Below are 27366 nucleotides of genomic sequence, written 5' to 3'. Positions count from 1 at the left end.
CCCCATATATACCATTATTTCTCAATTTAAAATAAAAAATACATTCATGACAGAAAGAAAAAAAATGTCTAAACAAATGGAAAAGCAAAAAAAAAATTTTAAATACCATGTTAACATTAAACTAGTATTTCTGAATCTATAGTCACTGAGCTAACTACAATATCATCGTGATTAAGTAAGATTAAAATCTTTTTAATTTTTGAAATGTTGATTATACTTTAAAAACTCATTTGTACAGCTGATTATTTAAAATTGGAATTAATATCAACTAGTAGAGTTTGACATCTTTCAAAACATAGACTCTAGGGAGAATAATAAAAAGGGGTGTTTGTTCATTTTTAAAAAAAAGGATTTTTCCCCTTTTAAAGTAACCAGTATAATTCCCAATTCCAACAAAAAACTTAGTGGCAAATCCCCAGCACTAGGATAGATTTGACAGTTTTATGGGTACAACTGGAATATCCCTTCTTACATAACAGAATATTATTTATATAAATTGTCCTCAACTTTCACACAGAAAAAGGGTTGTGATAGCTGTAAATTTTCCTTAATATATATGCTTCAAAATACAATATTGAAGGATTATCCTTTGAAAATGTTTAAATCCCACTCTAAGATGCAAGCAGGAATAGATATTCACTTAAATACAGTAAGCTGTGACAAATTACTGAGCTAGAAAGTCAGTATTTTAAATTTTTATACTGATAGGATTTTCCTATTTGTTGAACTTTTTAAATTGGTGTCTTCTCTTCATGTGATACATCAAAATTCTTAGGGCACAGTGAGACATAAAATAAAGTAGGTAAGTTCAAGTAGTGCTTTCAAAGATGTGATAGTTTTAAAACACACCAATATTTAAGTCTATTTTTGTGTGTCTTATTCTGTTGAGTATATAAAAAATATCCTGCGGTTAGTACAACAGAAATCAGTATCAAATGAAGGAGAATTGTGTTATGTGGTAGAGGGATTTCCAAAAATGACTTGTACTTTGGGTTAAATATGTTTATTTAAAAAAAACTTTCTCCATAGACGTTTTAGATGTCTATTATCGATAGAAACTTGTGGTTCTTGATACTCCTGTCTACATTTCATGAAGTAGTTCACACATATCTTTTCAAGTGGAATGGGTAATGGCCAGTGTATTTGTTAAAAACTATATATATCACGTGTTTATGTATGTATGAATGTATATTCTATACACACGTGTATTCTATTATCTTTCTGAGGCAATGTTAATGAATTACCATATGCACAGGAAAAAGAATAACTGTTGATCCATAAATCTGCATTTGTGTTTTAGTATGTGTATATAAAAAATTATTTACCCAGTAATGTTATTTGACATTAAATTGCAACAAATAAAATTTATTGGTGCTAGTGGTTTGCATGATAAACACAAGTTTTTTGTGTATTTATGACCAGCACTTGTATTAGGTGAAGAGATAGTTACTCCTGCGGTTCAAGAAGGGGGAAAATAAAAGACTTGGCTGTTTCATAAAAAGCATAAAACATTAATACACATAGTAGATTCTTTTATTCTGGAATTGTGACTGAAGGACAGTCATGGGGATTAAGAACAATGCTTTAAAAACAAAAATCTTGTTTCCCTTCAGTTAAATCATTTCCTTCACTGTTTCCTATCTCATCTTTTTTGTTGTTTTTTGTTTGTTTTTTAACAGTAAATCCCAGAACAAAGGTTTAATAATCTTCTTTTCCATCGACTGACTGCTTTTTTGGATGGTAGGCATTCTCTGGTGCATTGGTTCAGAAGACTTCACCAGGGAAGCCCATGCTTCCCTTTCAATATGATCATGATATTTTTCATCTTGGCATAATATGGCTGCTGTGTCCTCATCCTTCAATGAAAAAGTCTGTCATTTCCACCACAAAGACCAAAGGGAAAACATTTTCAATTAAGTTTCAACTATTTTGTTAAAATTCGCTTGTCAAGTACTCTGAAAATATCAACTATTGTTCTGTTTTTTTAGCACATAAATGTACAAATTCTCATCTGAACCTTAAAAAAAAGACATAATTCTTAATTTCTATGCACAAAATAATATAAAAAATATATAAAACATAAAAAAATTATCAAAACTATACGGAAAATTCAAAATTGACCAATCATCTTGGGAGATTTTAACACACTTCTCTTACAAACTGGCGAATTAAAAACTGATGAATTAAACAGACTGGTATGTAAAAGACATGAATCAATTAACAAAACACATTCTTTTCTTACACACATGGGCCATTTCACTAAAACCAACACATACCAGATCATAAAGCAAATATCAATGAATTTCAAACTCATGTAGTCACATCACAACTTAGAAGTTAGTGGCATAATATTTTTAAGGTCTGAAATTTAAAAGCACATTTCTATATGATTCATAGGTCATGAATAAATCATAAACTTTAAAATACTTAGAGCTGAATAATTTGTGGAATGCAGCTGAAATGGTACTTCAAGGTAAATTTTTAGCCTTCTCAAATTAAACATTTAACAACTTTAAGAAATTAGGGAAAGACTTAAGAATAAATCCAAAGAGAATAAAAGATTGGAAATTGTAAAATTAAGAGCAAAAACTAAGGAAATAAGTAAAGACTATAATCACTATAACTGAATTCAGCAAGAGTTATTGAGACAAAAAGGCACAAAGAAAACAATATGAAAAATGATAAAAGCGCACATTAAACAGAGATTTTAAAAAAGAACATGGATTGGTATGCTAACTTCTGCTTTAAGCCAAACTAGAGTAATAGGGAGCAGGACAAAAACAAGAAACAATAGTTTCCAGACATTAGACATCAGATAATGAGGAACCATGATCTGCTAAACAGAGGAAGCAAATTAGCTGGGCCCTATGACTGCTCTGTCTCTTACTGCCTAGAGTTTCACAATTGCCGGGCAAGGAAGGGAAATCCAGGTATAGCTACGAAGTCTCTAAGTTGGGGAGAAAGAGTTAGGAAGCCACGGAGGACAAAACTAGAGTTCACAAGGTAGAGTACCAAATGTGACAAAACTACAGATTGCTCCAGATTATCTGCAGAGGATTCCCCTTGAGTCTTCAGCTGAGTATTGTTGACCACATGTGACTGCTACCCAAGGCCTTCTAAAGAACCACCTGAAAGCACAAGGGGAAAAAATGTCTGGAGCCCACAATGATCAGGAACAGTTTAAGTTCCACTAGCCAAAGTGAAAATCCCTTGTAATTCATAGGGTAATAGAGTACTCGGAATGGTACTGACTCAGCAGTAAAATAAATGTTGTCTGTGCCTGCCTTACAAAGTTTAAAAGCAATCCTTTGAATGTTCACATTTTTTCCCCTAGTAACTTGTGTTAAGAAGAATATGGGAAATTCAATATCCAAACATGTAAATGCATGCAAATGAAAAATACTACCCATAATAAAAAAATCAATAAACAGAAACAGACCAAGAAATGACAGAATTAGTAGCAAGGCCATTCAAATAGCTATTATTGTTATACTTGCTGTGCTCAAGCCAGCAGAGGAAAGCCTGACTATGATAAAAACTGGAAGATATAAAACAGATCCAAATTGAATTTTTAAAGATAAAATACACAATGTCTGATATAAAAAATACACTAATGGAATTAAGAGACCAGACACAACAGAAGACTAGTGAACTTGAAGATGAAGCAATGAAAACTAGACAAAATGAAAAATAACCAAAAATAAGCAAAGCATTAATAAGCTGTGTGAGTATTTCAGGCAGACTAAGTAGAATTGGAATTGAAAAAATGTTTAAATAATTGCTGTGTTTCCAAATCTGATAAAAACCATAAATCCATGGATCCTAGGAAGCTCAGCTAACTCCAAGAACAAGAATTGGTTGCTTTGGGGTGTAAAATATGCGTTTAAAACTTTGTGTTACTGGCATGTAATTTAAAAAACATACTGTAGCCTTGCACTCCCTACTGAGCACTTGAAATATGGCTAGTGCCAGTGAAAAGGTGAACTTTTGCTTATGGTGATGGCAGCATATCTCTATGAATTTATTAGAAAATCATATTGTTATTGCCCAAAGAAGAAACTTTGTACCCAGTCACCTCCCATTTCCAACTTTCCCCAGTCCTAGATACTAATTTATGTCTGTTTCTATAGATTTGTCTATTCTGAACATTTCATATAAATGGAATCTGGTTTCTTTCACTTAGCCTAATGTTTTCAATGTTCACCCATGTTGTACTATATATCCGTATTTCATTTTACTACTGAGTAATATCCCATTTTATGAATATAACATTTTATTTATCCATTGGCTGATGAACATTTGTTTCTACATTTTGACTATCATGAATTGATCCCTTTATCAAATGACACTCTTTATCTCCAGCAATAAATATTCCTTGCTCTGAAATGTACTTTGATATTAATATGGCCACTCCAATTTGCTTTTGATTTGTGATAGCATGGTATATCTTTTTTCCATCCTTTCACTTTTCACCAATTTGCTTCTTGAAAATGTTTTCTTAGAGGTAAAATACGGCCTTACTTTTTTATTAAAACTGATAACCTCTGCACTTTAATTGGCATGTTTAAATCATTAGTAATTACTGTGATTACTGATATAACTGGGTTTGATCTATCTTGCTATTTGTTCCATCTTCATTTGCTTTTTCTCTTTTTCTGTCTAGTTTTGGATGAGCTATTTTTTATAATTCTATTTTTTCTCCTTTGTTGGTTTTAGAAAGTAAATGGATTTTTAACCAATAATAGCATCTGTCTTTGTTCTGTTAGGAAACAACAATCTTAAGAAAAAATGAAATGGACACATTTATATAAATGCAATTTTAAAATATTTTATTATTTGTTAATATAGTGTTGTAACATTTCATAATATTGCATACTGCTCAAAAGTTGGTTTATTTAGTAGGGTAAGAATATCTTCTCTTCTTACTCCCCAGTCAGAATTTAAAGATATACTATCCTTTTAGAGCTCTATTATATTGGCTCCTAAAATGTCACATTTCATAAAACCATGTAATGAATAAAGGTTAAGAACAGTTTGATTTCACAGTTTCACAAGCAGCCAGTAGATTGCTGAATTGAGAACCGCAACAAAAATTCGCTAAGACTTTTTTATATTTATTTTTCCATAATGCTCCGTCTTAAAAGAAGAAAAAAATATAAAGGCAAAGGTAATATATGCTTCTTTTAGTCCTTTATCCAATAAATCAACCTTTAACTGCAAATAGGTTTTACAGTTACCAAATGATATGTCAGTTCCGTGCCAGCAGAATTTATTACTTTTTTGCTTTCTTGTTCTGGTGTTACCAGTAAGTTGAACAAATGACACTAAAATTTAAGAACACTATCACTTAAAACAACGTTTTGAAATAAAACATAGTAAAAAGACCACACCAGTCAGTCAAGTGCTTATAAATATAAAACAAGCATAATTGCATAGATTAAATAGGAGAAATTCAGATTCAGACAAAAATAAAACACCAAATTTAATTAAATAAATGAAAAGGACTCTTTCAAGTATTTTCTTGATATTTGCATTGATGCTACATGCATTCCTCTTTATAACACTTTTTGGCATAGTTTATCTTGGATATAAACATAACAAATCTTAGAAAAACAAGTTAAAAAAGTATTTTTTCCCCCCACAAGGGCCAGTGAAGACTAACGAAAATACATTTTGGAGCATTTTATTTTTTTTCTTTCTTTCTTTCTTTTTTCCTGGTCAGGGCTCTGCCTGATGAAATGTTTTAAATGGTATACTTGAAAAGAGTAGCTATATTTTTGTAGAATTTTAATAACAAACTATTTGTTAGTCTTGATCCAATAAACTCATCAATAAGCCAAGTCAAGCCAAGTCAAGAGCTGGTCCCAGCTGCTATATAGTGCTCTTTGCAATCAAATATAAAATTAATTACCCAAGTAATATATTCAAGGAAATAAATATAACTGTATTTAAATGCTTATAAAGTATAATTACAGTCTGTAGAGATATGTTTGTTTTACCGGCAAAATTTAAGTTCCCTTTCATAGGTCATTCTGTGTGTATGCATGAACACACACACATATATTATTTTTCCTTCTATAAGAACTATTTTGTTTGAAAAATTTGGCTTAGAAATTTATTATAGTGACTACAGGGTCCTCAAAATAAAAGGAGGCACAGCTGGTCAGTTTATGAATCATGCTGCATTATCAATTTTAATTGACTAGAAAGAGTAGAATACCCTGTCACCGCATACAGAACCATCTGCACCACAAAAATGTTTATCTGATAAATCACCATCAATTTGGTAAGCTTTAATGTAACTACCCTGTTTTTTTAATACAGATAATGCAAAAGGAAATCATTTTATACTCAACTATATACCTTCCACTATGAAAAAAGGGGCACAGATACAATCTTCTACTTAATAATAAAAAAGGGCTGGCTGATGCACTCAGCATTACGAACACCATTTAAACCTGTATTTTACACCTGTAGGTTTTAAGTGTCTTGTCAAAAGCTTAGTTTCATGATATGTAATTTACAAAGTGATATATTCTTTAAAAGTACTCCTATATACATTTTCCTCTTGGAACGTGCCTCTGATTTCCAGCAGAAACATTACAAATACTATCATAAATGAAATCTTTCTTTAAAGAATAGACCATGAATCATATCAAAATTGCCTTAGTTCTCATCTTAAAAAGAGTTGTAAACTAAGTTTTAAGTAAGTGTTCTAGGTATATAATTGGACACGTAAAGAGCCTATGTATAACTATAAATTAAAAGATTGAGTTCAACAGTAGCTGAACTGTGAGAGTAACGAACACACATATATATGTATAAATAAATATATATATAATTTTTCTATTGAAACCTTTCTTTTAAATTTTCAGTTTGAAGAGGTTTTTGCTGTTAAATCATAAAACATACATATTGACCAATCTGACATGAATGTAATCTATGATTCATAACAAGCAGCAGTATGACCCTCCGAGTATTACTAAAAGAAAAAAGTCTATCATAGATTTGAACCATATTAAAGAATCTTTAGCAATTTTCATTATCATCATCATTTAGCATCCAAATGTTAAACGTATTTAATAAAATTTAACACATAATAAAGTTATTTCTTCAGGATAATTTTGTCATTCAAGTACCTAAACTTACTATTATATAGAAAATGAAACTTTTCAATTACTGCTCTGAAAAATCAGAGAAATAATTAGTTATTATTTTAGATACGCAGCACTACTTTAGATTCATGATGACATCTCTTTCATGATGATCTTTAAAACAATGAGTGAAAAACAAACACTGTTTCAAAAATGGTAGCATATTTGGTTGAAATACAAAATATACTAATATACGTAGCACTTATATGTTAAAAACAGAAATATTTAAATGTTTTGTAATCTTTTTATGTGTTCAACATGAAGAACAGCTTCTCTCTTCACAATTGCCACATTTGAATGGATTATCAGTACAATATTTCTTCTGTTTTATAAATAAATTTTATAGGTATTCTGTTGCAATTTTTTGCAAAGTATAACCTACAGCACAGTGATATATATAATTTAAGGTAATAAATACTTTCACATTCTAATTTAGCATTTGCATTATTTCATGCTTCTGAAGCTTTTCTGTTTTTATTTCTGCTTCAAGATAGAGGTAGATTTAGTAGAGATTGGGTATGTAAGACTTACTGCCAAAATGCAATTATCAATAGGTTTACTGCTAATGTGCAGTTTCCAAGAATGCTTGAAAAAATTCAGAATCACTAAGTAATACTTCACCAAAGTTCTCCTTTTCAAGCTTAAATTACTAAATAATTGCATATTCAATTATTCACAAATAGATACAAAAATTCAAACAATAGAAGATATAAATACAGGCACAACAACAACAAAACTAAAACAACAACAAACTACAATGAAAGATTGCATCTGAATGGAAATTTTTGTTTCATTTTGCTTTCTAAAAGTGCACCAAATTCTCTTTTCTGTTCTATGTAAAAAAAGAAACATTCTTACTGACGCTGGCAACAAAGAGGAGTTACCTGAAGCTACCCTTTTTAGCCATAGATTTTTCTTCCTCCAGTATGTTAAAGTTGAAATCCATCCATTGGTGCTTCCTGCTGCTGAAATATAAACTGTTGTTGGTTTTCATCCACCTGAGGTACAATGCTGGGGTCATCTTCTTCTACACCAAAGTAATGTTCAATCAGATCAAATGCCTTCTGGTAAATTTCCTGATTTTCATGGCTTTGCAAAAACTCAATTTTATCCAGACCTATTATACAAAGCATATATATAAAAACAAATTGTTACTACAATTTCAATATATGTTTAAATCAAAATAATAAATGAACATCATCTATCACCTCACTGGCAATGGGACTGCTATTTTAATCAAATTGTTGCACATATTGATAGCCATCACTTATGGTTTATACTTCAAGAATGAGAGTACGTGGCAGTGTGATATGAAGAAGGACCACAGGCCTGGGAGTAAGATCACAGACACCACCCTGCTAGGTGTGTGATCTTGGCCAGGTAAGTTCAGTTCTTCTGTTTCTCAACTGTAAAATGGCAGTTTTAGATAAAGTAACTCCACAGGTCCTTTCTAGAGCAACTAACATAGCGCAAAAAGGGAAAGCAACAAAACAAATTAAATGAAGAAACTAAAACATGCTGAGCCAGAGAATATCAGTATGAAATAAATGTGTAAAATCTGCAAACCCATACAATAAAAAACATACAGCTACTGTATGATTTAACAGAATTACAATCTACAATTGAAACTGAAAGGCCTCATTTTGAAAGGATGACGAGAATCTATAGCAATAGATTTTACTGCTTATCAGAAAAAGCTCCACACATAAGTCTGGGTAGTGCTGAAAACATATTTCATTTAATTACAGATAAACCACTTCAATCAGATTATCACAGAATAAAAAAGCAGCAAAGAAGTCATATCTATATACGATCACAGAATAGCTCAAACCCTAGTCTAACTTGGGGTCAAAATAATGACTGTAGTAAGACAATACTCTTAAATCAATGACTAAATCTTGTATTCATGTAATGTCTTATCCAGTGATGTTATATAATTTGAAAGAAAGACAAAGTGATATCATGGGCTTTAAGAATGAAAAGTAAAAGTCTGAATCAGCCATACAATGTAAGCGGACTTAATACAGAAAAGTGAATATTTAATGCAAATAAAAGAAAATCAATTTAGATTCATGCCTTATCTAAAATAAATTCCATATGATTAAAAGTTTTAAGAACCTAATTTTTAAAACTTGGCAAATAAAAAAATTAATTTTCATCAAATCTCTGTGGAGGCAATGACTTTGTAAACTTTGAAAGAATAGAAAATTAGACTGAGTTATTTACGTCAAACATAAATGAACATGGGATGTTTTATTAAAATAAAAGAATGTACTCAATGGACGATCTGAAAAAAAAAACAGACCTAGGAAAAAGCCGTATCAAAATCAACTACTATAAAGTAAAATTCAAATTTTTACCAAAAAAAAAGTCAAATAGATAACCAAAGTATAATAAATATGCAATTTGGATGAGGAAATAGACTAACTCATGAAAAATACATACTACTATCTATAGTAAGTAAACCAAAAAAATGTACATAAAAGCAACTTGGTGTACTATTTTACATCTGCTAAGTCTGCAAAAAAAAAAAAAGTATGAGGTTGTAGAATAGATTCATATAATGCCAGTAACTCTGTCAGCAACAGGCCTTTGGAAAGCAAAATGAGAAGACATATCAAAAGCTTAAAAAGAAGTCAGTGCCTAAGACTCAGCCACTGAATTCCTGAAAACTTATCCCTGGATATTAATTCCATAAAAGAAAGAAATTTATACACAGAAGGATGCTTATTTTGGTATACATAAAGTGATAAACTGGGAACAAACTAATGGTCAACAACAGGTTATGGTTAAATTTCCATTCAAATGGCTAAAACTTCACTCAATATATAACATTATGGCCAGACACGGTGGCTCATATCTGTAATCCCAGCACTTTGGGAGGTTGAGGTGGGCAGATCACTTGAGGCCAGGAGCTCAAGACCAGTCTAGCCAACATGGAGAAACCCCATCTCTACTAAAAATACAAAAATCAGCCGGGCATGGTGGCATGCACCTGTAATCCCAGCTACTCAGGAGGCTGAGGCACATGAATTGCTTGAACCTGGGAGGCGGAGGTTTCAGTGAGCCAATATCACACCACTGCACTCCGGCCTGGGAGACGGAGTAAAACTGTGTCTCAAAAAAAAAAAAAAAATTACATATTTATATATAGTATATATATAACATTATGTGGCCATTATAATAAAAAGTATGTAGAAATTTAAAATTTCTCCAAATGTTAAAAAGTAGAACATAAAACTATACATACAATACAATTAAGTCAATGTAAAGTATTTGTGCATAAAGACAACGTAAAAAAAGGTAAATAATAAAAATAAATTGTTAGGGTAATAAAATTATGGGTGACATTTTAAAACTTAAAAAAATATATACTGCTTTTACAACAAAAAAAATGTAGGGAACTAGAAGGGGAAAGTATCTATGACAGATAGTTAAGAACTGACTATAATTGCAAATTTTTAACTGATTGCTTACCATATGCTTCTTCAATGAGAGCACAGTATGGATTAACGCCGATTCCATTCTGCTTAGATTCTTGTTCTCCAAGACGTAAAATATTTTCAAGTCCATTTAAAGCCACTTGGACTATTTTGGAGTCCATAACAGTCAAAAGATCACAAAGTGGTTTAATGCAGCCTAAGGCTACCAAATACCTTCAGATTAATTTAAAAGAGAAGAAATGGGAAAAAAAGATTTTTATTAAAAAGACTTAAGTACAAAAGTGTTACTGTTTGTAACAATAACGCAAAAATATTTTTCATAGTGAAATGTTATATAAGCAATTAAGAAAAAGTATTCTTATACAAATGTAAATATTACACATATTTAAATTCTCACATAGGAAACTTAAAATTTTCTTTACTCAACTATTCTCTGATTTAACATACTTAGCAATAAATGGTCTTGCAGAGACTATAAAATACACACACAAACTGGTACTTGGGCCTGCTTTTCATGGTGCTCATCTGAGCACTAAACGTACGTTCAAAAGGTTTCTGTTTTTTTTTAAAAAGGCAAACCCACACACACACACACACACACACACACACACACACACACAGAGGTCATAAGGGGGTAGACAGAAATGGAAAGAAAGAAAAGACATCTAAATTAAACTTGAGAAAATTTCCCATAAAAACAATCACAGCTAATGTTCTAAAACATATGCTATGTTTCAGAAGCGCAGAAGGCCTCTACGAACAAAACAGGCTCTCTTGTGAATAATTTTCATAAATAATATTCACCAAAAAATTCCATTAATTTCTGAATGCGTGTCCTTTTCTAGTTATTGGCTGGTTTTTTGTACTCTATAATGTAAATTAAGTAACTGATTTGTTCACTTGGCAAAAAATCCGTATTAAGTACAAAGGTTAAAAACATACTATGAAGGCAGGCTGTGTGCCTTCAAGTCCCAATTCCACTCCTTATTAGTTTTGTGACCTTGAACAATTACTCTGTGTCTCAGTTTCCCCATCTTAAAAATGGGAATAATAATAGTACCAACTTCAGAGAGTTGTTGTAGGAACACAATAGACATTTAATAAAAGTTTCTGTCCCTCTTTAAAAAAAAATGTATATACCTTCACTGGAGCACTCATTTGCCCTATACTGTACTGTAATTGATCAAAAATATCTGTTGAATGAATAACTGCCTCACAGTTAAGAGATTAAAGGAGATAAAATACATGAAAGTAGCTGATACATTGCTGGTGCTCAATAACTGAAATGACTTAGCACAATAACTGGCAATAGTAGGCACTCAACTAGTGGTATGGATGCAGAACTTAATCTGAGATCAAGAGGTCTTTTCCCATATATGCAGACTTAATGAAATGATTAAAGTGGTTAGAAAAATAATTATCTCAATTTGGGTACTTGATCCATACTAATAAATTAAAGGAATAATATACAGAGTAGATATAACCACAAAAATTAATTGAAAAAATACAACTATTTGCAAGTGAACAAACTTGCAGCCCTAATAAAATAAAAATAACATCAGCATTTAAAAAATACAAAATAGAACAAAGGAAGGGTCTTGATTTATTACTGCTTGTATCCATGACACAAAGTGGAAATACTGATTAAAGCAAAGAGAACAGAAAATAAAAGGCAGAGACAGATGTTACCAATATACACCAATATAAATTTGAGAGAACAAGATAATACTACAAATTAAGGCAATAAAAGACAATTTAACAATAGGTAGATTTCAAAATCATGTGATTTATAAAATAGCATTGTAATTTGACTTGTTTTATAAATTGAAAAATAAATCAAATATGCATTAGAAAATATTTTCTAAGAAGTCTAGTTTCATGGAGGGATCCTCCAAATAAGACGATTCTGCAGAAGTAAAGCTTTTAATAGAGGTGTAAGTGCAACTTTGCTATGTCAGATAAAAAAGAGTGAAAGTACATGAAAAAAAGAGATTCAGGAATCAATACTGACAATAAAAATTATGATGATTACAAATAATAATAATAGCTATTCTTAGTTATTATCTATTAGTTATTAATAATATGTTTAGGAACTGTGCTGACACTTCAAAGACATAAATTTCACTTAACTATCAAGATACAGTCCCTCAGTTTCATCGGAGATTGGTTCCAGGACACCCTTCCTCTCAATACCAAAATCCACAGATGCTCAATTCCTTTATATAAAATGGCATAGTATTTGCATACAACCTATGCATATCTTTCCATGTATTTGAAATCATCTTTAGATTACTTATAATACCTAAAACAATGTAATTGCTATGTTACTAACTGTTGTATTGTGTTTTTAAATTTGTATTATTTTGTATTGTTGTATTGACATTTTTTACTGTTTTTTTCTTTTTTAATGTTTTTTACCTGCAGGTGGTTGAATCCACAGATGCAAAACCCAAGTATATGGAAGGCCGACTATACTACCATTACTATTTGTTACTGGAACTCATTTTTTAAAATGAAGAAACTAGATTAGAGGGGTTAAATGACTTTGTCAAGACCACACAACTTTTACTGAAGGAGCAGGATTTGAAATCAGGCTGACTTAAAAGCCCATGCACCTATTATTTATATTGTCAGCAGAATAAATAAATTTAAAAAGCTTAGACTCAAAAAGCTAATATTTAAAAACGGTAACTAGTATAGAAAAATAAAAGTAAGATACTATCCATAGGCAAGGCTAACAGTCAATGAGGAGCAGAACGTCACCATATAAACAGTGTCTATTTCACTTTTTATTTAAAGAGGATATTCAAATTTGTTAGCCATTTCTATATAATAAAGCTATATTTTTGTGATTAAAAAATATTTAATGCCCATGACAGTGTACTCTACAAATTAACACAGATCGTTCCCATATGGATTTTTAATCTCTGATTTTTCATAAGCAGCCTATCAAGGAGAATGATGTTATATTTTAAATGAAAAAAACAAAAAAACCATTGTGAATGAGTAACTGATATAATACATGCCGTCATTTCATATTATCAAACTGACTTAGAAATAATACTTTAGTTGCATCAGTAAATAAAAATACGTTTTATTTCAACTTTTGTCTCATTTACATTTAAAAAACAATTAAAAAGTGTATATCATACCTTATTTGCTCTGGAGTACCTCCTGATGTCGCATTAGTTATAGCCCAAGCTGCTTCTTTTCTGGTACGAAACTCTGCTTTCTGAAGAATCTCAATCAAAACAGGAAAAATATTTGCATCTATAACAGCCTGAGAGGGGGAAAAATATATAATCAGTACAAACACTGTTTCTAAAATATTACCAGTAAAAAAAATATTGAAACTCAATGGCTTCAAAATGTCAAGGTTTTTGGAAATACTTTTCCAAGAATTTTTAATTTCTATTCTATCAGCAAACTTTCAAATATTTTTCTTTTTACATAGGAAATTGGCTTTTTAAAGACTGGAGAATAACAAAATATAAATTTTAGAGATGATAAAGCACAAGGCATGTGACTGATCAAAATGGATAAGTAATCACTGACACAAAAAGCTTGATAGGACCCTAATAAATCATTAAAAGCTTTGAGAGGAAGATTATTGCATAATTTATTTAAAACTAATGCAAAAAATATATATATTTCTAAAGACAAACCATTATGTGTCAGGCACTGTGCTAAACACATACACACACACACACTCTCTTGCTATATTTCACTAGAATACTACAAGTAAATGTTATTATTTTAGAGGAGGAAAGGCCATGTTCTTTAAAATACTTTTTCGGTATCTTTTTAAAAAGGAATCTTTTTAAGTAACTCAATAAAAAACATTTAAAAAGTGTTAACTTTTGTCCAAACTGGTTTCTTAGACCTTGCTGTTCTACTCTCAGATCTGGAGGGTAGTTACCTGAATCTGAGCTCTATTTCCAGCAGTGATGTTAGAAACAGTCCAGCAGGCTTCTTTTCTAATTGACTCCTTTGGGCTACTCAATAAATGTAAGAGACAGGGTAATGCAGAACAATTCAAAATTACCTAAAACAAGTTAGAAATGGAAACAAAAAGTTTTATAGTAAATAACCTATGTGAAAAGCTACTAATGAATTATTTAGATGTACAAAAAACATTCTAGAAAATGAAATTAAGAAAGGAGAAATTCCTTCCAAAGGAAAATTTGCTGTCTTCTACACTACTGCGATTGATAAACCTAGTCTCATGCCACTATAAGGAAGTGTCCTGTTCTCAGCCCAATAAAATGAAAATCAGAGGTGTATCCTTCATATTTACAAATGTTCTAAGAGTTCAACTGATAAAACTGAAAAAAGATTTGGTGACTTGAGGTCAGGATCCAACCTCTAGTTTTGCCAAATGAATTGTTGAAAAATATATATATATCATACAGTCTGAAAAAAATCTAATTCTACAATAATTAAAAACATTAGCATGTAGAATCAGCTTCATAAAAATTTTTACTATCTTACTCTTCTTCCGTAAACAAGTATATTCTGCATTGTCCCTTTACATTCTTTATTCCATTGCAAGATTAATTATGTTCCTATATTCAAAATACTCCAATGATTTACATTAAATTCATCTGGTGAAGAAGTATGGAGCAGTGCACCAGAAATCCAACGGAAAATTACAGTGTATGTCTAGAATGGCATTTTCATTTAAAGAGCTATATTAAATGAATAACTGTCAATTACTAAAGAGCAACTGTTTAATAACTTTGATTAGTATCCAAATAGGCCTTTAAAAGGATAAAACTGAAAGAAAATATGTAAGTTAGAATAAAAAATATACTGTAAAGCAGTAAACAAAGGAGAATCCAACGTGTTAAATAATTTAAGTTTCTCTATCTTCAAGAAAGATTGTGCTGGGCATAGCGACTCATGCCTGTAAGTCATACTTCGAGAGGCCAAAGTAGGAGGATCGCTTGAGCTCAGGAATTTGAGACCAACCTGGGCAACATAGCAAGACCCTGTCCCTAAAAAAATAAAAAAATTAGCCAGGTGTGGTGGTGCACACCTGTGGTCCCAACTACTTGGAAGGCTGAGGCGGGAGGACTGCTTGAGCTGGGAGGACTGCTTAAGCCAGGGAGGCAAAGGCTGCAGTGAGTCATGATCACACCACTGCACCCCAGCCTAGGGGAAAGAGCAATATCTTGTCTCTAACTAACTAACTGACTAAATAAATAAATAAATAATAAGATTGTAACCCAAATCTGGCTGAAGTCGATCTTGACAGCATATCTTCTTTGACATCTCACCATCCTCCAAGATACAGACACAGACACACACACAATTATGGTGATGTTAAAATCTTGATTAATATGTAATCAAGTTGTATGAAACATAAATTTTTTTAAGTCCCTTATGTTAACAACTTACGATACTCAAGTTTGAACTCACCTGTGTTTGAATATCATCACCAGTCACAATATTACCAACTGCCCTTAATGCAGGTGATACAACTTTATAATCATTGTGCCTAAAAATAATAAAAACATGAACCTAAATACTAGTAAGAATTTAAAATGTACACAAAAGTTACAAAAATACTACAAACTCCTGCAGGGTGTTCAGCCAAAGATCCCATTGAAGTTTTACTAATTATTCTGATAACCTTTATAACAAAGGATCTAATCCAGGATCATTCACTACAGCCAGTTTTCATGTCTCTCCAGTCTCTCCAGAATAGTTTCTCAGTCTTCCCTTGATTTTCATGATTTTGCCATTTTTGAAGATCATAAGCCCGTTAATTGGGTTTATCCAATGTTTTTCATGATTAAGACCCAGGTTATATACTTTGGCTGGGGGATATCATAAGTGCTATAATTTTTTCATTATATCCCAGTCTTTTTTTTCCCATTATATTGGTACTGAATTCTGGTCACTAATTACGATGATGTCTGCCAGACTTTTCCACTTTACCATTATCGTTTTCCCGTTTATAATTAATATAATTAATATTTTGCAACAAAATACTTTGAGATAATGCAAAATTCCACTCCTTAACCTACTTTTACCACTAAGTTTTAGCATCTTTTGATGCTTATTCTGAAGTATTGGTAATTATTAGTATTATTACCAGTGATGTATTTCTAATACTATCATTCCAACTACATGCTTTAATGTGGACTTAAGGGTTTCGTATTTTATTCAATAAAATATACATTAATATAATTTATTCCAAAGCACAAATTGTCCCAGGTTTGGATAGTGAGAACCCCTTCAAATAGGCTTCTGTGTCCTTTTGACATCTGTCCATTATTTGAGCACTCATTACTTCCTGCATTCATCTTACATTTTCTCAGTCCCACCCCTGAAACCAGTCATTTCTCCAAGAATCATGGTTCCTTTTAATGGAGAGTAGTGTTTAGAAACTTCAATCTGAACTTCAGTTTCCTTAACTTATTAATGTAGAAGTGTTACTGCTCCCAGGCCCTTCAAGAGGATGCACACACACACTTACACACATATATATTTACTTCTATACCTAGCTATGTTAAGAGCCATGAGTTCACACTGATATTTTTAGTTCTAATCTAAAATCATTAAATTATTCAGGCTTTCTCCTCTTCCATATTTTTATCTCTATTCTCTGATAACAAGAAATAGCTTCTATTTTTCTAACCTCCCTATACCAGCCAATCTTCTACCTCAGCTAGACTGGTATCCCACGATGTGCTGGCTCCAAGCCCTGCTCCAGTCTGCTTATCTGCTCACCCCAGTGGGTGTCATTATCAAGTTTAGGCCCTGATCCCCCCTGCTGAACCTGCATGCCCACCCTCCTCTAATGCTGTCCTCATGCTGGGACCCCAACTCCTTATCAGACCTCGCTTTGTGCCATCTACCTTGTTTGGCCCTACAACGGCTTCTTGACAAAAGAAGAAAGGAAGGAAGATAATACATTTTTTAAAGAAGGTAAGAAGATGAAGTTATGAAGTTACAACATCTTTTTAAAACAAGTTTTCTTAAATGTTTTTAACTTCTTTGTATAGAAAAGCTGTTCTTTTTAAGGAAAATAGCTATAACAGCCCAGCAAAGAGAAACATGTTATCTTTAATAGAGGTGAAATACTAAATGGCTTTCACTACATGGATTTTTACTCAAATTAATTATTATAATGAAAAATAAACTAGATTATTCGTTCTGTGAGAGGAGAAACTATGTTCTATACTTCATTAACAATGTCTCACACAACACCTTAGCAGATAACAGGCATTCCATAAACACTTATTAAGTTTCTCTAACTCATAAAGAGATCACATTAAACTAAGGAAATTCATTTACAAAATAATTAGTCCCAACTACAAGACATAAGTTCCAAATTTTAGGGTCAACTTTCTAGGATTGTGTCTATTCTGTTAAGTGTAGGGTCAGTAGCTTTTTAATTTTCCCTGAAGACAGTGACTCTTGAGATATTTACAAAGCTATTACTTGAATCACTCATTTTAAATCCCAATCATACAATTACTAAGCATAAATTATTTATAGTTACATCAAAAGTTCCACCAATCTTCGACAGACTCCAGAATCAATGACTGCTTGTATTTTATCATTGGGTCCATCAGAGAGATAAGAAAGGGCCCAACACACGTCTGCTAACACATCTGGGTCACTGCTAAACAACAGTCGTGACAGGACATTTAAGCAAGGTGAAACCTGTAAGGGAAGAAAGAGCATATCTAAATTTTTTCCTATTTAAAGCCAAGTTTCCTCAGAAAAATATAGAAATTAATTTTAAAACAAAAATTTAATGTTATAAAAATTTATATTGTTTTAAAATTATAATCAGATATATGAATATGAAGCTGATTATGACTACTGTTAATCTTATATTGAATAAGATATGTAGTAAAATTTGTTTTAAAAAATAGTAAAATATTTGGGATCTCTTGTCTGTGTCTAAATCATACACACTCCCACAAAAAAAGCACACCAAAACTGAGAAGTTCAAAAGTTCTACTTAAGTGTTTGCTATGAGGATCACAGAATATAATCTAACTTTAATAAGCCTCACTTGACTCATTACATGTACTTATCTGGAAATAAATCTACTAATCATTTGAGGAACTAAGGTACAGAAAGTATAAAAATAAATATATTTGTGAAGGGTACTCAAGTGGAAGTCATTATTAATAAACTATTACACTGATAAGAATGCATGTAGCACCTAAGAACAGTGCCTGACATAGAGTAGGCACTCAAATGTTGGCTTTTTTTTTAACTCCCATGATCACTATTGATGCTATGTTCCTTAAAGTTGTTTTTTTTTTTAAAATAAGCAACCTAACATATCCCTTAGTCTTTCTCCTCAGTTAAGAACTATGTTAAGCTGGGCACGGTGGCTCACGCCTGTAATCTTAGCACTTTGGGAGGCCGAGGCGGGTAGATAACCTGAGGTCAGGAGTTCAAGACCAGCCTGACCAACATGGACAAACCCCATCTCTACTAAAAAAAAAAAAAAAAAAAAGAACTATGTTATATGTTATATACCCCACAAATAAAAAGTGAAGACATTTTTCTTAAATGTTCTAATATTTTAGATGACTTTTCCCTTTAACCCTGTTTTAAAGATTATCAGTATATAAACCATTCTCTTCTGAAAGCAGTTACCATCTCTGCTGGGCCTGTCCTCTAAAGATGATTTTCAAGATTATCAGTATATAAACTATCGTCTTCTGAAAGGAGTTACTGTCTCTGCTGGGCCTGTCCTCTAAAGATGACCCTAGGACTCATGTACACAAATCAGTTAGCTTACAAAATAGGTATGTCCATCTGTTAGTGGGCAAATAAAATCAGCACAACTGGATCCTTCTCCAACAATCAAGCTTCCACCCTTGCCAACCTCCTCTTCCTTGAACAGAGAAACCGGGGTTTGTTTTTCTTTTTTTGTTTTGTTTTGTTTTTGAGACAAGGTCTTACTCTGTTGCCCAAGCTGGAGTACAACCTCCACTTCCTGGGCTCAAGCAATCCTCTAGCCTCAGCCTCCTGAGTAGCTGGGATTATAGGCGTGAGCCACCATACGCAGCTAATTTTTGTACAGACAGGGTTTCACCATGTTGCCTAGGCTGGTCTAGAACTCCTGTGCTCAAAACAATCCGCCCACCTCAACCTCCCAAAGTGCTGGGATAACAGGGCATGAGCCACCATGCCCAGCCAAATATCAGGTTTTTAAAGCAAATATAAAGTATGTTAAAAAAAAATTAATATAGCTGACATATGTCTTTTCACTGAGTTAAAAAACAATGAACTAATACATATTTCCAGTATTAAGTGAGCAAAGTAAAAACATTTCTGCCCCAGTATCTTCTCAGGAAAAAAGAAAAGAAACAGAAATACAAATTCTAACTCTGAAAAAGCCAGTAGACATTAATAATCCTGTCCGCAATATATAAAGACAAAAGTGAATAAAGAAACAGTAACCGACTCAGGAGAGAAAAGTGGAACCTTAATGCCAGGAGAGGGAACTACCAGTAAGAAGAAAGCTAATTTATCTCCCCACCATCATCTCCAAATGCTTAGAAATCAGAGGCATCAGGTATCACAGATAGTAGGGGAAACGGTGCTAAAATAGAGGAAGAGATTAAAAATCCAATAAGCAGCAGGTTAGACTTTGGGTCCCTACTACAAAGGTAAGTGACTAGCATTCTCAATGCTACCAAAGACTGGAAGTTTATTTGAAGGAGAAACTGGACAACAAAATGTGAATCACAGAAACTGAACTTTAGGATATAAAGCACAGTGGAGGTTGAAATGAAGCACTAGACTAGAAAGTAGGAGATAAGTGTAAGTCTGCATACTGACTACTGAAAACCTCTAGCTCTCTTCCAATACTCAGTTCCCAGATGTTTATTATTTGTATTTTTTATTTTTGAGACAGGGTCTTGCTCTGTTGCCCAAGCTGGAGGTACAATGGCATGATCACAGCTCACTGTTGTCTCAACCTCCCAGGCTCAAGCAATCCTTCCATCTCAGCCTCCTGAGTAGCTGGGAGGACAGGCATGTGCTACCACACTCGGCTAAATTTTTTTATTTTCTGTAGAGACAGGTTCTTACAATGTTGCCCAGGCTGGCCTCGAACCCCTGGGCTCAAACGATCCCCTCACCTCAGCCTCCCAAAGTGCTGAGATTACAGCATGAGACACAGTGCCCAGCTGCAGGATATTTAGTAGCCAGGTATGTTACCTACTCTATACCTCAACCCAATCTACCCATCTTCCAGCAAGAGAATGGAAACTCTGTCTCTGAAAAAACTGAATGGTCTCTGAAGAGAGACTGAAATTTAGTGTTCCTCAAAAAAATATGGTTTTGCTGCCCAATTATCCTACAATGAAGTCCATTTATACACTCATCTTCCAATCAGCTTTTTAGTTTCTTCCGAAATTTGTTCAAAGATCACCAGATAAATGAAGATAGCCTCCAACATTAAAGTGATTAAGACAAACCACAAACAAAACAAAAAAAGCACAAAGAAACAGAGACACCAAAAAACAAACAAACAAAAAACACTATAAATCCTTAGATATGACAATTTGCTGAGTCCATAAAAGAATAGAATTCTACCTAAAGATGAGCAACCAGAGAGTAAGAAAACTAATTATTGAAAAGATAAAATATGATCGTAGAAATGAAAATTTCCAGCCTGGCGTGGTGGCTCACGCCTGTAAATCCCAGCACTTTGGGAGGCTGAGATGCGCAGATCACCTGAGGTCAGGAGCTCAAGACCAGCCTGGCCAACATGGTGAAACTCTGTCTCTACTAAAAATATAAAAATTAGCCAGGCATGGTGGCAGGTGTCTGTAATCCCAGCTACTTGGGAGGCTGAGGCAGGAGAATCGCTTGAACCCGGGAGGCAGAGGTTGCAGTGAGCTAAGATCGCCCCACTGCACTCTAGCATGGGTGACAAGCGAAACTCCATCTCAAAAAAAAAGGAAGAAAAAAAAGAAAACTTCAAAAAAAGTGAATGATTAAAAAACAAATCTCTCACATAAAATTACAGAAAATGTACTTAACAAACAAGCCTTAAGCCCCAAAATGTGATATTATTTCATAAGTTTGGAATACATAAGTAAACAACAGACAAAGTTTCCCTTAGGAGTTCACATTTTAGTGGAAGATTTTTAAAAATTAAAATACATATATAAGGGTCAGGCGTGGTGGCTCACACTTATAATGCCAGCACTTTGGGAGGCTAAGGCAGGCAGATTGCCTGAGGTCAGGAGTTCGAGACCAGCCTGACCAACATGGTGAAACCCCGTCTCTACTAAAAATACAAAAATTAGCTGGGCGAGGTAGCGTGTGCCTGTAATCCCAGCTACTCTCAAGGCTGAGGCAGGAGAACAGCTTGAACCTGGGAGGCGGAAGTTACAGTGAGCCAAGATAGCGCCACTGCACTCCAGCCTGGACGACAGAGCAAGACTCCATCTCAAAAAATAAATAAATAAATAAATAATAAAATTAAAATACATAAACAGAAAAACACATATATTATGTTAAAAGGTGATCTGAAGAAAATAGAGTAAAGACGAAGAAGGTCAGGTATACTCATGGGCTGACAGCAGTTGTTACAGTAGGTAGACACGGACTTAAGCGGGGCATGAGAGGGCTGCTCCCCCACCCACTAGGAATGTCAGGTGATGGTTTGGCAATTATCACATTGCATCTTTAAAAGTGATAAACTTGGCAGCCGGTGCCAGGAAGAGGCCATTTCCTGATGATCCTCACCTGCTGCACTAAAGTGTTAACTGAATGCAGGCACCAGGGAGATGCAACTTCTCAGGCATGTGCATTAAGAGACAAAATGGCAGAGAATAACTTTCCGGGGGTGGGGGGGCACACTATTGGAAAAGGGAAGAAAGCCTCAGATGGGCATGCATACAACTTCCTAAACACACTGCTCATGCTCACCTCCCAAGGGTAAGGAGGGCACTGGGCATGGAGGCAGCACACCCTTAAGGGAAGAATCATGGGAAAGGGGCCAGTCTATAGTCCTAGGATCAAGGTTAATTTAAACACGGCACTTGACCTCAGTGCCTGCTTGGGTCCCTTCCAAGAGTACTTTCCTTTCTTTCCTGTTCTAAAGCCTTTTAAATAAACTTCCACTCCTGCTCTGAAACTTGTCTTGGTCCCTTTTACTACCTAATGCTCTCAGTTGAATTATTTCTTCTGAGGAAGCAAGAATTGAGGTTGCTGCAGACCCATAGGGATTTGCCGCCAGTAACTTGGATACCTTCCACTGGCACCACAGTGACAGATTACATTATTAAAAATAGTTGTAACAGTAGAGCTCATAAAAAATGTGACTTCTAAGCAAACAAAGATGAGGGAATCAGTCAAGTAGTTACCTACAAGGAGACTGTTGTAAGACAGTGGTTGTCAAAGGGTGGTCCATGGACCCCTGGGGGATTCCTAAAACCCTTTTGGGGGTATATGTGATGTCAAAACTATTTTCATAATAATACTAAGACATCATTCGTCTTTTTCATTTTGTTGACATTTGCACTAAAGGTACAAAAACACTGGCAGGTAAAACTATTGGCATGTCAGCACAAATCGCAGCAGTAGTATCAAAATGTACTGCAGATCTTTGTATTCTTCACCTCCAGCTAAAAGGGCAGTGGATGGGGAAGAGCCAGTTTTATTTAAGAGTTAATGTGAACAGACAATAAAAATTACTACTTTTATTAAATCTCAACTCTTGAGTTTATGTCTTTTGAATATTTTATGAAATGAAATGAAAAGTAAAATGAGAAGGCATACTAGTTCATGATTTACCTTTGTGAATTACAAATGTATTATTTTTTATCCCCAGAAACTTTATCACTAGATCTTTACCAAAGTTTAAACTTCTCTTAGTGCTAGATACTAAATTTAGATACTAAATTCAAAAGAAGTAGAATGGTAATCCAAAAATTTACCCCCTTTCTGCCTTCCTAACAGCATCTTAAACAATAAAACTAAACTGGGAATTAATTAATCATCTGTATTTCTAGAGAACCTAAAGGAATTATTTAATCTTTTGGGGACTTATTTTCCTATAAATGAGAGAACTAGACTAGAAGATTTCTAAAGTCAATTCCTTCATACATGTGGTTGCAGTGACTGCCTCTGGGCACAGGAATTTAAGGTGTGTTAGGAAAAGTACAAGGGACACTTCCTTTGTATTGTAAAGCTTTTGAATATTGTATATGTGCAAACATTGTATGGTCAATAAAGAAAATAATTACTAAGCAAAAAGCAGAGTTCCTTAAACATCAAAAAGCTATTATATAGAAACTTAGGTTTATGGAAACAGATTTTTTAATTTGTGTATTTTACTCATACCTTACTAAAGTTTGGAGGAGGGTTTTTGCCTCTACATAAATTTGAGAGGGCCCACACAGCATTTCTTGTTGTTGTGAGTCTGTTTGAATTTGTTAATAACCTGCCAAGAAAAAGGAAAAAAAGGAATTATCACCTTACATTCATTTTTCCTCTTCAGCTATCGTAACATAAAATTTCTCTCCAATATATTTTATAAGATATTCAAACTAGTAAAAAAGGAAAAAAGAATCTAAAATTCATTATGTTTTCAGAAGCAAAATAAGCATATTACAGTTCTATTTTCTAAAGTTTGAATCTACAATCTGAATTCTTAAAAGAATTCTTAAGAGGATGTCATGGGAAATTTACTTATTTCTATATATATTAAGGAAAGAATACTAGATTAATTTCTCTTTTTTTTTTTTTTTTTTTTGAGACAGAGTCTTACTCTGTCACCCACACTGGAGTGCAGTGGCACGATCTCAGCCCACTGCAACCTCTGCCCCCTGGGTTCAAGCGATTCTCCTGCTGCAGCCTCCTGAGTAGCTGGGATTACAGGCGCCTGCCACTGCGCCTGGCTAATTTTTGTATTTTTAGTAGAGATGAGGTTTCACCACCTTGGCCAGGCTGGTCTTGAACTCCTAACCTCGTGATCCACCCACCTCAGCCTCCTAAAGTGCTGGGATTACAGGCGTGAACCACCATGCCCGGCCAGATTAATTTTTTTAATCATGAAAATAATATATGAATTCAGAAAGCAAGGAATATAGTTTCAAATTATATAAAGATTACCTACTGACAAGGGAAGTTCTTTTGTTGTGTTTTTAACAGAGTATGTCCTTAGTATTTTTTTACCTGGTTTGCAATGAACCTTGGTATCTACTAAGAAACTGAGTATCTAAAATGAGAATTTTTCTTCTCAGCTCCTAAGGAGTTACTACTTACAGGTTTGTTTTTTTTTCAAAGCATAACTTTATGTTTTAGTTATTTATATTTAAATAGGAGATCCCCTAAAATAGTAGTACTTGAAACTTTTAGAATTATGGACCCCCTTGAGACCATAATGGATCCTTACCTCAGAAAAAAAGCACATACATCAAAATTTGGCATGCAATTTCAGGATTTTGTTAACCTCCTAAGGACCTCCACAAACCTGCTAGAAGTACAAAGAACCTAGGTTAAAAAAAATCCCCGTTTTAGAGTGACATATGCAAATATGGTGCAGAACAGCTGCTTGTTCCTGGGGGAACACCAAGAAACTTGCAAACACTGTCAGAATCAAGTTGATTAGAACTCTGAAGATAGTCAAAAGTTTATGGCAACTAAGATAACTTTTAACCAGGAAAGGGCTGAAATCTGGTAGGAAAGGTTTCCAGCATTTTAACCTACTCTTACCCAACCCCCTCCCCAGCCTGGCAGCAACCTTTAAGACAGAAGCCTGAGTTCTCACTGTGGGTTCCTGGTTCTGAAAGGAGTAGAGCAGAACTTGTTTCCAAGGAATTGTGTTTGTCTGTTCTGACCTATTTGGAGGCTCCCTGAAAAACTGATGCAAAGGGCTTGCCTTTGTTTTGCATAACTGGGAATTCTCTCAGGGTGGAAAAGTAGCTTTGCAAGCAAGGAATGGTCCTCAAAAACATTAAAAGGCAAATGAATGAGATGTGACACCAGAGCAAAAGATACAGTTGAGGCAAACAAGGGACACATTGAAAACCTGTCTGGAAAGGTGGGGAGTAAGATACTTGGGCTATGAGGGATGTGAAAAGCTCCCACATGTATAAAACAATCTGAAGGCCCATGCACATGTCCAGGGCAGAGTCTACAATCAGAAAAAACATGAAGAGACCTATGCTTTCACTTCTAGTTTTTCTTTAGACTTAGCACCAGCAGGGAGTAAAGTAGTGCTAAGTCACAGCTGTAATCAGCCTGACTAAGCATTGAAGAGGTGGCTCAATGCAGGGCCAATCTTTAAAAACCTGGAGACTTTTTTTGTTTATTTTTGGCTTCAGATATTTAAAGCACTCTCTGCTGTCAAACAATTAGCTACCCACTGAGTTAAGGGAAAAGAGATTTCAGAGACCACGCATGACAAGGAATACAGGCTTTATAAAATTAATTTTAAAAGTCCCCAAATAAATAACTACAACAAGGAGCAACACGAAAACCTGGAAAGACAGGAGAATCTGATTTCCATAGTTCCACAGTTACAATAATCAATCCAGTTTTTCAACAAGAAATTATAAGGCATGCAAAGAAATTTTAAAAGTGTAGTCCATTAACAGTGAAATATATAAATTAAAAGAAATTTTCCCTGAGAAATCACAGGCATTGGATTTACTATGCAAAGATTTTAAATTCATTGTCTGATACACTCAAAACAGCTAAAGGACCTATGCACAAAAAAACTAAAGAAAACTATAAAAACAATGTCTCAACAAATACAGAATCATCACTATGGAAACAGACATTATAAAAAGGAACTAAATAGGAATTATGAAGCTGTAAGTATAAAACTGAAATTAAAAATTCACTAGAGGGGTATGACAGCAGATTGAGCAGGGAGAAGAAAGAATCCACAACCCTAAGATAGGTTAACTGAAATTATTCAAACCGAGGAGCAGAAAGAAAAAGAATGACAAGAAATGAACACAATCTAAGAAAGCTGCAAAATACCATCAAGTATACCAATATATGCATAATGGAAATCCAAGAAGAAAAGGAGTGAAAAGAATATGTGAAGAAATAATTATTGAAAACTTTTCAAACTTTATAAAAGAAATGAATCTACACATCCAAGAAGCAAAATAAACTCTAAGGATAAACTCAAAGAGATACACATGAAGACACACGTAATCAAAAGACAAAGACAGAATCTTGAAAACAAAAAGAGAGAAGTGACCCATAGCATACAAAGATTCCACATAAAGACCAATAGCTGATTTCTCATCAAAAACCATGAAGGACAGAGGCAATGGGATGACATATTCAAAGTGCTGAAAGAAACTCTCAACCAAGACTTGAATATCTGGCAAAACAATCCTTCCAAACAGAAGGAGAAAGTGAGATTCCTACATGAGCAAAAGCTGAGGAAAGGCATCACTAGCAGACTGGCTTTACAAGAAGAGCTAAAGGGAATCCTTCATGCTGAAATGAAAGGGCAATAAACAATACCTCAAAACCATACAAAGAAATAAAGAATACTGCTAAAGATAGCTACATAGGTAACTCTAAGAGCTAGTATTACAGAATTTTTGGTTTGTAAATCCTCTTTTTTTCCCTACATGACTTAAAAGTAAAATGCAGGGGCCGGGCACGGTGGCTCACGCCTGTAATCCCAGCACTTTGGGAGGCCGAGGCAGGCAGATCACGAGGTCAGGAGATCGAGACCATCCTGGCTAACACGGTGAAACCCCATCTCCACTAAAAATACAAAAAATTAGCCAGGCATGGTG

General features: G+C 33.7%; 1 protein-coding gene across 2 annotated transcripts in view; it reads right to left on the bottom strand.

Annotated features, from left to right (window-relative positions):
• Positions 1-5668: 5668 nt before the first annotated feature.
• The window catches only part of KPNA5 (karyopherin alpha 5 (importin alpha 6)), a 52560-nt gene continuing 30862 nt past the window's right edge, over positions 5669-27366 (bottom strand). For both annotated transcript variants that reach the window (XM_012002339.1, XM_012002340.1), the window contains 7 exons: positions 23939-24038; positions 18111-18274; positions 16019-16097; positions 14517-14642; positions 13750-13877; positions 10632-10810; positions 5669-8271 (listed from right to left, as the gene is read on the bottom strand). In XM_012002339.1, coding sequence (XP_011857729.1) covers positions 8084-8271; positions 10632-10810; positions 13750-13877; positions 14517-14642; positions 16019-16097; positions 18111-18274; positions 23939-24038 — 964 coding nt within the window. In that variant the 3' untranslated portion in view covers positions 5669-8083. The remainder of the gene's footprint in view (positions 8272-10631; positions 10811-13749; positions 13878-14516; positions 14643-16018; positions 16098-18110; positions 18275-23938; positions 24039-27366) is intronic.

Source organism: Mandrillus leucophaeus, unplaced genomic scaffold, assembly GCF_000951045.1.
Source record: "Mandrillus leucophaeus isolate KB7577 unplaced genomic scaffold, Mleu.le_1.0 Scaffold683, whole genome shotgun sequence".
Lineage (NCBI taxonomy): Eukaryota > Metazoa > Chordata > Mammalia > Primates > Cercopithecidae > Mandrillus > Mandrillus leucophaeus.
The sequence above is the reverse complement of the archived record's forward strand: the minus strand, read 5'-3'. Positions and strand labels throughout refer to the sequence as shown.